A 13,739-nucleotide genomic window follows, 5' to 3' on the forward strand; every position below is an offset into this window, starting at 1 on the left:
ATTTCACTGACCAGAGCTTACTGTTCTCCTTCCTTATGTACCAGAAGAACAGTTTCTTTCTAACTAGTGGATGTTTTCCTACAGTATGCACACATTTCCTAGCTGAGGATTAATACAGTGTCTTGCAAAAGTATTTACCCCCCTTGGCGTTTGTCCTGTTTTGTTGCATTAAAAGCTGGAATTAAAATGGATTTTTGGAGGGTTAGCACCATTTGATTTACACAACATGCCTACCACTTTAAAGGTGAAAATAGTTTTTTTTTTTTACTGTGACAAACAATAATTAAGATGAAAAAACAGAAATCTGGAGTGTGCGTAAGTATTCACCCCCTTTCGTATGAAACCCCTAAATAAGAGCTGCTCCAACCAATTCACTTCAAAAGTCACATACTTAGTTAAGATCCACCTGTGTGCAATCAAAGTGTCACATGATCTGTCACATGATGTCTGTATAAATCAACCTGTTCTGGAAGGACCCTGACTCTGCAACACAACTAAGGAAGCAACATGAAAACCAAGGAGCCTCCAAACAGGTCAGAGACAAAGTTGTGGAGAAGTATAGATCAGGGTTGGGTTATTAAAAAATATCCCAAACTTTGAATATCCCAGGGAGCACCATTAAATCCATTATAGCAAAATGGAAAGAATATGGCACCACTACAAACCTGACAAGAGAAGGCCACCCACCAAAACTCACAGACCGGGCAAGGAGGGCATTAATCAGAGATGCAACAAAGACACCAAATATAACACTGAAGGAGCTGCAAAGATCCACAGTGGAGATGGGAGTATCTGTCCATAGGACCACTTAAGCCATACACTCCACAGAGCGGGGCTTTATGGAAAAGTGACCAGAAAAAAGTCATTGCTTAAGAAAACATGTTTGGAGTTTGCCCAACAGCATGTGGCAGACTCCCCAAACACATGGAAGAAGATTCTCTGGTCAAATGAGACTAAAATTGATCTTTTTGGCCATCATGGGAAATGCCATATGTGGTGCAAACCCAACACCCTGAGAACACCATTCCTACAGTGACGCATGGTGGTGGCAGCATCATGCTGTGGGGATATTATTCATCTGCAGGGACAGGAAAGCTGGTCAGGACTGAAGGAAAGATGGATGGCGCTAAATACAGGGTAATTCTGGAGGAAAACCTCTTTGAGTCGGCCAGAGGTTTGAGACTGGGACGAAGGTTCACAGTCTAGCAGGACAATGACCCTAAACATGCTGCTAAAGGTACACTGGAGTGGTTTAAAGGGAAACATTTGAATGTCCTGGAATGGCCTAATCAAAGCCCAGACCTCAATCCAATTCACTGCAAAAAATGATCTCTTGTTGAGAGAAAATATCTTTAATATGGGTGAATTTATCTATTATTTCTAATTAGAAGTTTACTAGAACTCAAATATAAGATTATTTAGCTTACTTTGAGACGTTTTTACTAATTTCAAGCCTTAAATTTTCTTATTCTATTGGCAGATAATTTTGCTCATTTTAAGCATTCAATTCTAGAAAGAAGCAAAATTATCTGCCAATAGAATAAGAAAATTTAAGGCTTGAAATTAGTAAAAACGTCTCAAAGTAAGCTAAATAATCTTATATTTGAGCTCTAGTAAACTTCTAATAAGAAATAATAGATAAATTCACCCGTATTAAAGATATTTTCTCTCAACAAGAGATCATTTTTTGCAGTGTTGAGAATCTGTGGCATAACCTGAAGATTGCTGTACACCAATGCAACCCATCTAACTTGAAGGAGCTGGAGCAGTTTTGCCTTGAGGAATGGACAAAAATCCCAGTGGCTAGATGTGCTAAGATAATCGAGACATACCCCAAGAGACGTGCAGCTGGAATTTTCATCTTAATTAATGTTTGTGTCACAATAAAACAACAATTTTTACCTTTAATGTGGTCGGCGTGTTGTGTAAATGAAATGGTGCTAACCCTCCAAAAATCCATTTTAATTCCAGCTTACCAAGGGGGATGAATACTTTTGCAAGACACTGTAGCAATGTTGTCACATCATAACCATTACATCAAGTGTACAGCTTATTAAAGGGACCTGTTATGTCTCAGTTATTTTCGTTCCAATACTTGTCTTGCCCAGGAAGTGGAAGATGAGGATACAATGTGCTAAAAAGCACTCGAAAACTTTTACACTCCTTGCAAAAGACTGCACCATCACAGAGATGATGCTTACGTGCACCTTTGGTAGTAACTTGAGTATTGATTTATTGATACTCGGCACTGACTTAGAGCAATTAACTTAATTAACTTAACAATTTTTGAATTGTTGAAGCATTTTCATCCTTTTTCATTTTTAAAAAAATCTGATTTCAGGGTACAGCGTTGAGTTGTTTGGGTTGTTGAGCCCTGATTGCAGCAGAATGCAAACTGCAGTGTGGGAAGTGTGCTTCGCAATCTACTGAAGAACTGGTATCTATTAACCTTGACGCTGCAGCTGTGAAGTGGGAAACTGATGAGACCCACAAGGAAAAGAAGGGATGGAGCAAAGGCAGAACAGCACAGGGTCACGTAGCGGGGGACTTTTCTTTATTCAGTACGTGAGGTCACAGTCACAGTGTGAAGAATATGCTAGAAGCACTTGTCTAGGAAAACTTTGCTGGCTGTCTTGCACTTAGTCACAGAGGCACACGTGTAAAACACCATTTTTCAACCTAGTTCAAACAAGAGCATGATACGAAAGCCAACACTAAAGTAAAAAAACTAATTAAAATAATTTTTACTACGTTTTAATGATTTTAAATGGATGTGGGTGTATCTAGTGGAACACGTCAGTATGTGTAGGTGCCGTACCTTGTCAACAGACTTAACTAATGTCTTGATTTTCTTCTGACCCGATTTGCCGTCAATCATCTGTCGACGGATCTGAGAGACAATTGGTTGATTTTTATCATTTATATGACACTGTTTAATCTGCCATCCGACTCATGCAAACCTGAGCTCACACAGAAGCACATCCATGAAAGCAGTAAAGAAGCACACTCTCACCCTCTTTTTTTCTTTACTAAACACTGCGTGGATATTGCAACAACGCCTCATGCATGTTTACCTCCTCCTTGTTGTTGTCTGCCATCTCTGCATCCAGGAAGTCGAGTGTAACTGGTTCTCGGAAATTAATGATCTGAAAAATAGAGATGAAGTTGCCTATCAAAGTCAGTTCATTGAAAAAAATAATAATTCTGAATATCTTTCAAAGAACATACAGTGGATATAAAAAGTGTACACACCCCATTAAAATGATAGGTTTTTCTGATGTAAAAAAAATGAGACCATGATAAATCATTTCAAAACTTTTCCTACCTTTAATGTGACCTATAACCTGTACTATTCAATTGAAAAACAAACAAATCTGTTAGGGTGGAAAAACATAAAAAATAAAAAACATACAATAAGCTGGTTGCATAAATGTGCACATCCTTAAACTAATACTTTGTTGAAGCACCGTTTGATTTAATTACAGCATTCAGTCTTTTTGGGTTCACACCTGCCATCAATTAAAATGACTCTGATTAACCCCAAATAAAGTTCAGACATTTACTCAGTTGCATCCTCCAGCAAAAGCCAGGGTTCACAGAGAGCTTACAAAGCATCAAAGGGATCTCATTGTTGAAAGGTATCAGTCAGGAGAAGGGGACAAAAACATTCCCATGGCATTAGATATACTGTACCATGGAGCACAGTGAAGACTACGGAAGCCGCGAGAGGCCCTTCATATAATCTTTTTTTATTCACCTTGTTATCCTGAGATAACGACATAATTAATTCAGGATCTCAAGAAAACAACACAACTAATTCGAGATCTCGAGAAAACAAAACAATTATTTCATGATCTCGAGAAAACAGCTGAGATTTCTAGCAGAGCTGCGCCCCCTGTGGGTCAGACAACGAAGATTTAGAAATTGGCGGACATATTTAATTATTAATAATTTTGAAATTATCCCTTATTAAAAGACTTAATGCAATCTCTCCCTGTGTCAACCCCTGATCAAAATATTGCCTTATTAGGTGATCGATTATTCCAGACATTCTAATGACCAAAGTTGCGTCTATACAGAATGAGAAATAGCCCAAAGTCAGCATATCACAAGTCTCTTGGCGCACCTGAATGAACCATTTCTCAGCTGTTTACTCAAGATCATGAAATAATTGTTTTGTTTTCTCGAGATCTCGAAATAACGGTTTTGTTTTCTCGAGATCTCGAATTAATTGTGTTGTTTTCTCGAGATCCTGAATGAATTATGTCGTTATCTCGGGATAACAAGGTGAATAAAAAAAAGGATTATATGAAGGGCCTCTCTCGGCTTCCGTAGAAGACGGTCATCAAGAAGTGGAGAAAATATGGGACAGCGGTGACATTACTGAAAACTGGACGCCCCTCCAAAATTGATGAAAAGACAAGACGAAAACTGGTCAGGGAGGCTGCCAAGAGGCCGACAGCAACACTGAAGGAGCTGCAGGAATTTCTGGCAAGTACTGGTTGTGTACTACATGTGACAGGGCTCGAAATTCGCAGTGGTCCGGTCGCCCGAGGCGACTTAATTTTTTATTTGGCGGGTAATTCCTGTCACTAGGCAGCCCGGCTGGCTAGTTGAAAATAAAAAATGTATATGAAGCTAAGATTCAGACACACCGTCAACTAAAGCCGCCACATATTAAGCGCATGCCGTGTCTGTGTTAATCGATGTGTTTATCGGCAGGATGGAAAATACCGAAGAATTCCGAATCATATCGTGTACGAGTCAGGCTGTCGTTTTTTTTCACTACTGCACATGCATATAACGCATCTCGTTGAATATCGCGGTAATCACGTGTAGTATTGGACCAGGTGGGTGGAGCACAGAAGCACGGCAGGCCAGAACTGAGTTCTCAATGAACTATTTATTGCTGGCTTTTCAGCCTTTTATCACTTCCCAGCCATGCGCGCACACGCACACGTGTTCTGGTTGGGGAGAGAGAGCTCCCTTTCTCCGCTCTCCTCTCCTTTTAAAGGGCATGGTCACTGGGGAAGATACACAAACACAGGTTAATCCCCATCAGGTGCAATGATTCCACCACTTACCTTCCCTGACTCCGCCCTCCATTCACAGACTGACGCTTGGCCACGCCCCTGCTGCCACATCACGTTATCAAATTCAATAGATGTGGCCACATTATCACCCATTTAAACACGTGTATTTTTTTGTTGTTTATATCTACATCTGCCAAAGCTACGCTGCGATGTGGAATTTTCTGAAAGGTGTACAGAAACCGCCAGAGACGGGGACAAAGCGACCTCGGTCTGAAGAGGAGAAAAAGGCCGCCGATAAAGCGTACGAGAAGGAGAAACGACAAAGGACTTATAAGCAAACGTGGGAGCAGGGTAGGCCTTGGCTGTGATACGATTTTTATGGAATAATTAATTTTTTTCAAGTTGATTCCTAGTCAATATGAAGCTCCTAATGCTTTCTGTCTCATAAATGGTTAAATACAGAAAGCATGTTGGACATATTTTGGGTGCTATAGTCATGATGGTAAGTGTATTTGCTTTCAATACTCATACGCAAAGTTGCCAAGTTTTCCAATATATTATTATTTGTTGATATTATATTATGGTGCTCTGTGTTGTTCTCATTTATGTATTTAACAACCGTATCAAAATACTCGGGTCTTGAAATAAATGCACATTAGTCATGAACAATGGTAACTACTCTCTTTTGCGTTATTTTTGACAGAAGTAAAATTCATACATGAACAAATTTTGGTGAGTTGATTTTCTGTTTGGCGAGTTACTTTGGAAGGTAACTAGTCCAGCTGGCTGGTGAAAAAATATATGAATTTCTAGGCCTGTGTGACAACAATCTCCTGTATTCTCCATATGTCTGGACTATGGGGTAGGGTCACAAGACAGAAGCCTTTTCTTACCAAGATGAATCCAGGCCTGGCTAAATTTTACAAAAAAAAAAAAAATCAACTCTCCCAAAAGCATGTGGGAAAATGTGTTATGGTCTGATGAAACCAAGGTTGAGCTTTTTGGCCACAATTCCAAAAGGTATGCTTGGTGCAAAAACAACACTGCACATCACCAAAAGAACACCATACACACGGTGAAGCATGGTGGTGGCAGCATCATGTTTTGGGGTTGCTTTTCTTCAGCTGGAACAGGGGCTTTAGTCAAGGTGGAGGGAATTATGAACAGTTCTGAATACCAGTCAATTTTAGCCCCAAACCTTCAGGTGTCTGCTAGAAAGCTGAAGATGAAGAGGAATTTCATCTTTCAGCACGACAATGACCCCCAAAATGTTTTGAAACGGCCCAGCCAGAGCCCAGACCTACATCCAATTAAAAATCAGTGGGGTGACCTGAAGAGGGCTGTGCACAAGAGATGCCCTCGCAATCTGACAGATTTGGAGCGCTTTTGCAAGGAAGAGTAGGCAAATATCGCCAAGTCTAGATGTGGCAGGCTGATAGACTCCGACCCAAAAAGACTGAATGCTGTAATTAAATCAAAAGGTGCTTCAACAAAGTATTAGTTTAAGGGTGTGTACACTTATGCAACCAGCTTATTGCACGTTTTTTTATTTTTTATGTTTTCCCCCTTAACAGATTTGTTTGTTTTTCAATTGAATTGTACAAAATATAGATCATATTAAAGGTGGGAAAAGTGTTGAAATCATTTATCGTGGTCTCATTTTTTTTTTACATCAGAAAAACCTATAATTTTAACGGGGTGTGTACACTTTTTATATCCACTGTATATGTATTCACAACATCAAGATACTTCTCGTCCTTCCTGTTTCTTTCTCCTCCGTACCTTGGGTTGTAAGTTTGGGTGCAGCAGAACGTAGCCATTGGGGTCTATGGCAAAGGTGTAACCGTTGGCTCCAAGCTGTGTAACAGAAAACAAAATGGATTCACAATGTAAAGCACTGTATTTGTGTGCACGTATGTGTGTGCACGTGCGTGTGAGGTATCGCTTACTTTATACCGTGGTGTGAGCTGCTTAATTTCACTAAGTGCAACGTCTACACCCATGACTCCCAGAATGAGCTGACTCTGCAAAAGACAAGAAAAGAAAGATATATGAAGGGAGAGATGAAACTAATATATTTGGCCACAAGGTGGCAGAATCACTATATGAAACCATTCAGGATGGAGGCACCATGTCTCAAATGCCCTTCGTCTTCAATGTCATACTACTATAATCAACAACCAACTCTTAGTTTTACACATGGAAAGACTCATTATGCTATGTTAATGTTTGATATTCTGGGCTGCGAAACAAAGCTGAACCATATTAGTAATCATGTTAAAAGAATAATAATGAACCTGGCAACATAGTATGAAATAAATCATAAATGCTCTTGCTCTTAATTTCAGTGCATCGGTTCAGATATATATATATTCTTTAACGAATACATAGTAAAAATGGTAATGAGTGAAAATTGTGCTTTTTCTCATTCTAAGTGATTGATGATAGCATCAAGAAATAACCTTTGAGTCACCATCAGTAGTAAGATTGAAGACCGGCATCGTTCCAGTAATGACCAAACCCAAGCCCTAGGAGAAAAAAAAAAATACAGGAGATAAATCTGACTCTCCATACCAATAGAACACGGGGAAAGATAAATGCTGAAATGGATTGTACGGAAATGAATCTTTCACAAATTGAGCATATTTACTTTTCACAGTGCATTGACTATATACACAAACAAATCGCACGGGGTCTAATGGGAGTTAATACATAAAGCAGACGACAGCAAGTGGAAAGCTGCTCATAATCATACTGAGCGGAAAAGCGCGTGGCAGTAAAAAAGATTGCAGAGGAGAGGTGAAAACAGAAGTCAGCCTATTACTGTGGAGAAGAAACAACAAAAGGAACAGTGTGGAAATTGGACACACAGATGCAGAGCTCCATTATAGCTCACACACTTAAAATTACAGCAGAACTGTTGATATCACAGTCAAAACAAGTATCGGTGAAATTATGGACTAGTGGAACAAAAGGCTTTAGCCAATATGAGGATAACGTCAAAAGTTTGGACACCCTTACTCATTCATTGAGTTTTCTGTATTTGGACTATTTTCTACATTGTAGAACTATACTGAAGACATCAAAACTATGAAATAACACCTGGAGCATTTATGGAATTATGTAGTAAACAAAGAGTGATTAAAAAAAATAGAGCGGTGGCTACAGTTATCGACACCTTAACGATCTTTTGGCCGTTGCAAAAGTAGAAAAGACTTTCGGTATGTAAATTGTGCACGAATAATTACTCAAACTTCCACTGGAAAACAACGAGTTGATTCCCGATTATTTAGCGTATAAGATCACATGACACCATTCCAGGCGGCACGGTGATGTAGTGGTTAGCGCTGTCGCCTCACAGCAAGAAGGTCCGGGTTCGAGCCCCGTGGCCGGCGAGGGCCTTTCTGTGCGGAGTTTGCATGTTCTCCCCGTGTCCGCGTGGGTTTCCTCCGGGTGCTCCGGTTTCCCCCACAGTCCAAAGACATGCAGGTTAGGTTAACTGGCGACTCTAAATTGACCGTAGGTGTGAATGTGAGTGTGAATGGTTGTCTGTGTCTATGTGTCAGCCCTGTGATGACCTGGCGACTTGTCCAGGGTGTACCCCGTCTTTCGCCCGTAGTCAGCTGGGATAGGCTCCAGCTTGCCTGCAACCCTGTAGAACAGGATAAAGCGGCTAGAGATAATGAGATGAGATGAAAATGGTGTTTTTTTGTTGTTGTTGTTTTTGTCACAGAACCAGATCACTTCACTTTGCAAGGTTCGATCCGTGTCATCACACCCCAGACACCACGGCTGAGCCGAAAGTTGCAGGAAATACAGTCTCTCCTCCTCGATTGTGCAATATAAATTCTAGTATTACTAACAGTGTTTCATAGTATTGACTTTTTTACTATAATGCACTGTTCCTTTTAATGTGTCTTCAGATTACACTTTAGATCCTATTGATTCATAAACTGATTGCAGAGTATTTTCTAGAAAAGGAAGTGACACGACTCTGTAGACTGGTGGGAACCTGAGAAATACACTGCAACCCTGCTATAACAAACTTTTACTATGAACTTTCACTAACAAACTAAGTTTGTGTCCCCCTCCTTCAGTGACAATGAGTCGGAGTCTTAAAAAAACACCACTGAGCCATGCGCTCCTCTCCCCACCAGAGACAAACAATAAGTAATTAAGTCTCCTGTCAAGTTAACAATATGTGTTAATGCCATAAAACAAAGGCTTAACTAACCTCACTTAGGTGTTTATCACTCACAATTATTGAGAATGGTGATCACTGACTAAAAAAATCCCTTAAAAGGACTTTATTTTACAAGCCAAAAGCAGCTTTAATCGAGTCTTTACTCTGTAAACATTGTTGTCATGGCTACTCATGGTCACATCTACGTGCGTTGGCACTCTTGAGTGCGCAAAGCACCATTAGTTCTAATTACCATGCACCTGTTCCGGATTAGAGCACAATCACAGCGGGCACTTATAAGGCCTCCCTAAACACAGACTTTGCAAAGTCTACACACTGTACCTAGTGTCTCATGTTGCCAAGCCTTTGTCCTGTGTATTGCTTTACTGGTATTTGCTGCTTTTAAATTCTGGATTTTGCCTTTGTGATTACCTCTGACATTCTATTTGTGCCTTGCTCGACCATTGCCTGTTCCATGACCCTGCCTTTGTCTTACATTTCTGAACTGTTTGCCTGCCTGGTTTTTAAATAAACATTCTTCCTGCAATTACATCCGTTATCCACCTCCATTACATGACACATGTAAACATAAGATACTCTCTGTCGAAGACAAAACTTCATATTATGGACTGTCTAAAGCATGGGTTCTCAACCTTTTCTACTTTAAGGCCCACATATTCATACTTGTAACGAGTCGGGGCCTGTTAAAAAAGATCTCCAATTATTTTGCCTCATCTATTCTATTAGAATCTAATAATCTATTGTAAAGTGTATTAATGGGATGCAGCATCACTCCCTGTTACAGATGGGAGTCCAGGAATTAAGTGCAATAAAAATGAGCCGTTTTTAATTGTAGGTATTGTATTTAAAACTGTAAGGATGTGCCAGAAGCCAACATAAAACCCTGCATGCAGGTCATTCTCAGTCAAAAGGGATTAATGATCCAAAAGTGGAGTCTGGATGATTAACACAAGAACTTATTGCCATGTTTGTGTTGAGTAAACAAGCAGGTTATTAAAACCAAGAAGTACACTCAAAAGAAGTGGATATAAAAAACACTCAATGGGATTAGATCCTTACACACTAACAAAGAAGGATTTTTCCTATGAAAGAAAAATTTACTCGCTAAATTTGATATTAGTAGAATAAATTTTGATCCTATTGTAGCCGGAACTAAATACAAAGACAATAGTTATGCACACTATTAATTAACTTAATGTGAAGATAATTAACAGATAATCAACAGATTTAAGTTTTTTTTAAAGATTGTGTATATTTTTAGCATTTTGTATTTGTAATTATTTATATCTGTACATGCACGACCCCACCAGCTCTGCTGATCAACTTATCGTGTTTAAATAAAGTTATTCATTCATTCATTACGAGTTGGAAAATTATCCATCCATTGAGTTCCCAGAAATCTCAAACTACCTGCTGCTGCAGACATCGTTCTACACAGACACACAGATGAAAACCTGGAAGAGCATGGAGGTGTACAACTTTTGATATGTGGCTGGGTTAAAGATCTGGGGATCAGGACACTACAAGATAAATCCTGTATCGTTTTTGCCCGGGTAAGGAGGAATTTCTGGGCTTTTTGTACGCGTCTTTGCGATGGTTGCTAGGACGTTACAAGTTTTAGTATCGGGTGTAAACAAACCACAGCCGCTCGATTCCCAATCCTCACTGCTCTTCTCTTCCAGCAGGCATCACAGAGCCATATAATTTACCCACAAACATTTATTTATTCTGCCCACTGCGCGCATGCTCTGTGTGTGTGTGTGTGTGTGTGTGTGTGTGTGTGTGTGTGTGTGCACGCGCGCATGCACAGGTTAAATGCAGAGGAGGAATATGACAAAAATAAAGGCTTGTTCTTCTTAAATTACCCACAGATATATTTATTCTGCTTGAAAAGTGTTCGGCAAACCAGCTACCGGATTTGGGACACTACGACATCCTAAACTATTTGGCTTCAAACTTGAAAAAAATTCACAGCCCACTAGATGGCACTTCATGGCCCACTAATAGGCCGCGGCCCAGTGGTTGAGAAACACTGGTCTAAAGCATGGTGAGAAAGCAACAAATTTGTCTGAAGAATATGGTATCCTGAAAAATTCAGTTTCAACTTTTAAAGAAAAAGAGCGACAAGACGTCGTCCACAACTGCAATTAACACGAAGGGCTGAAAAGAAAGAAGCTGCAGCAAACAAACGATGGTGAGTGTGACTTATTTCTTTTACTTCATAAAGATGTAAGTGAATTAAGTGTAAATATAAATTAAACACAGTTGGACTTGTTTGGTGTGACAAGTGGGTCCATTTCAGTATTATGAACTTTTCAGTATAACGAACTATTTGGACATCCCCCAAGGAGTTTGTTACAGCATGTACTTCAGCAAAACACTGGCAAATTTTCAGTTTTCAGATCTGGCAAGAGTGATCTGATCATTCTAGATCAGGACTCAACCATATCTTTCCATTTATAGACTCCTTTTTTAAAATCTAGTATTCAGTAATATAACGTTAGAGGGACTATTCAGGCAGATCAATTGACACTGAGATAATCATAATGCTGCTCATCTTCCTCACCAGAGCATCCTGGTACACGTTGGTCCACTGAACCTGTTTGGCCTTGTTGCCTGCTAACACCATCGGCCTTCCCAGAACATCTAGATACTCCTGGTGAGAGAAAACAAGCAAATAAAGGAGATAAATGCATGGATAAGGTTTAAGAAATATCCTTAAAATATCTGATTTAATACTCCAGGTTTAGAGTACCAGTTAATTTGCCTCAGAGCAGGGCATAGTGGTGATTATGACATAGTACAGCTTCACGCTGCTTTATACGGAAATAATTTCACTCAAAATTGTAAAATCTTTCAGACAACTGTTAGCTGCTGTACAGTATATAATGTATGTATACATCTGATAAATAAAGAAAATGTGCTTTAATTCATATTATTTCAGTAGAAAAATGAAAAATCCAAAAGTAGAAAGGCACTCGAAGGGTAGAGTTCATACCTCCATCAAGCCACATATTATCAACATCAGAATCAAATCACTCAAACCTAGGATAATACTAAAGCTGTGCACCAAATTTTATCAAAATCTGTTCACTATTTTTTGGGTTATGTTGGGAATAGACAAAAAAAAAAATCCTGGATCCGTGTACATATCCAGATTTGCATCAAAATCTATTCAATGTGTGTGTGTTTTCAATCTATTCAAATTCAATCTATTCAAATCTATGTGTGTGTATATATATATATATATATATATATATATATATATATATATATATATGTGTGTGTGTGTATACTGAGTGTTTAGTCTATGTCTAGTTCTTATCTAGAGCGTTTATACTGTTTATATTGTTTATTTCAATTATTCTATTTGTATTTATTGCATTGCTTGTTTGCACCATGGATCAGAGAGGACTGATATTTCATCTGTGCTGTATGTCGAGCATGTATAGCATATTTGACAATAAAGTTGACTTGACTTGACTTGACTTCAACTGTTCCTTGGCCCATGGCCTTCCTTTCCTTAAAATTTCATCAAAATCCGTTCACTACTTTTTGAGTCATGTTGGGAACAAACAAACAAACAAACAAACAAACAAACGGAGGCGAATACATGACCTCCTCCAATAAAGTTGGCGGAGTTAACAAGCCTACACTGACTCCTAGTCATGACGCTGCATAATGATACAATCACACCGGGGTTGTGTGTGATGTTGGATGATAAGACTTAAGAGATATGTTTGGTTTGAGGACACAACACTGAAGGGAGAGAGAAAATGAAGGACAACACCATTTATAGTGGCTTTAATGGTGTTTTGACACTTGACCAACACTTAAGTCCAAACCTAAGTGCTTGTTCTGGGGAGAGGCTCGTGATCGCACGTTTGCTTTCACATAGAACAATTTCTTCTGAACCATGGACAGATGATGCAGTTCTCTATTTCACGCTTGTGCATGCTGGTTTGTAGGCACTAGGTTCACCCATTTGCAGTTTTTTATGACTTTCCTGTGGTCACCATTATGCAGTGAAGAAGCTTTTTGGATGCGTGGCACGTCACCGTGCAGGAATACCTGCAAACGAGGACCTGTTGTCCTATAAGACAATTCACACCACAGAGGTGAGCTAATTCCACTGCTTTCATCTGATATATATATATATATATATATATATATATATATATATATATATATATATATATATATATATATATATATGTGTGTGTGTGTGTGTGTGTGTGTGTGTGTGTGTGTGTGAGTCCACCAAATTTTCATACCAGATGCTCAGATTATGGATTTTGAGTTATATAGTCATGTGAAAAAGAAAGTACACCCTCTTTCAAGTCTAGGTTAAGTGTCAGGATGTAATAAAAAAATCATCTGGTCCTTACCAGGTCTTAAAATTAGGTAAATAAAACCTCAGATGACCAATAACACATGACATATTCACCCTGTCATTATTTATTTAACACAAAGTAAGCCAAAAATGCAGTAGCAGTGTGTGA

General features: G+C 39.1%; 1 protein-coding gene across 1 annotated transcript in view; it reads right to left on the reverse strand.

Annotated features, from left to right (window-relative positions):
* The window catches only part of cacna2d2a (calcium channel, voltage-dependent, alpha 2/delta subunit 2a), a 697,573-nt gene that overhangs the window by 71,222 nt on the left and 612,612 nt on the right, over positions 1 to 13,739 (reverse strand). The window contains exons 15-20 of the mRNA XM_060919306.1: positions 11,804 to 11,893; positions 7,496 to 7,561; positions 6,983 to 7,057; positions 6,816 to 6,890; positions 3,075 to 3,146; positions 2,819 to 2,890 (exon numbers count right to left, since the gene is read on the reverse strand). Of these exons, the coding sequence (XP_060775289.1) occupies positions 2,819 to 2,890; positions 3,075 to 3,146; positions 6,816 to 6,890; positions 6,983 to 7,057; positions 7,496 to 7,561; positions 11,804 to 11,893 (450 nt within the window). The remainder of the gene's footprint in view (positions 1 to 2,818; positions 2,891 to 3,074; positions 3,147 to 6,815; positions 6,891 to 6,982; positions 7,058 to 7,495; positions 7,562 to 11,803; positions 11,894 to 13,739) is intronic.

The sequence above is a fragment of the Neoarius graeffei genome, chromosome 4 (genome assembly GCF_027579695.1).
Source record: "Neoarius graeffei isolate fNeoGra1 chromosome 4, fNeoGra1.pri, whole genome shotgun sequence".
Lineage (NCBI taxonomy): Eukaryota > Metazoa > Chordata > Actinopteri > Siluriformes > Ariidae > Neoarius > Neoarius graeffei.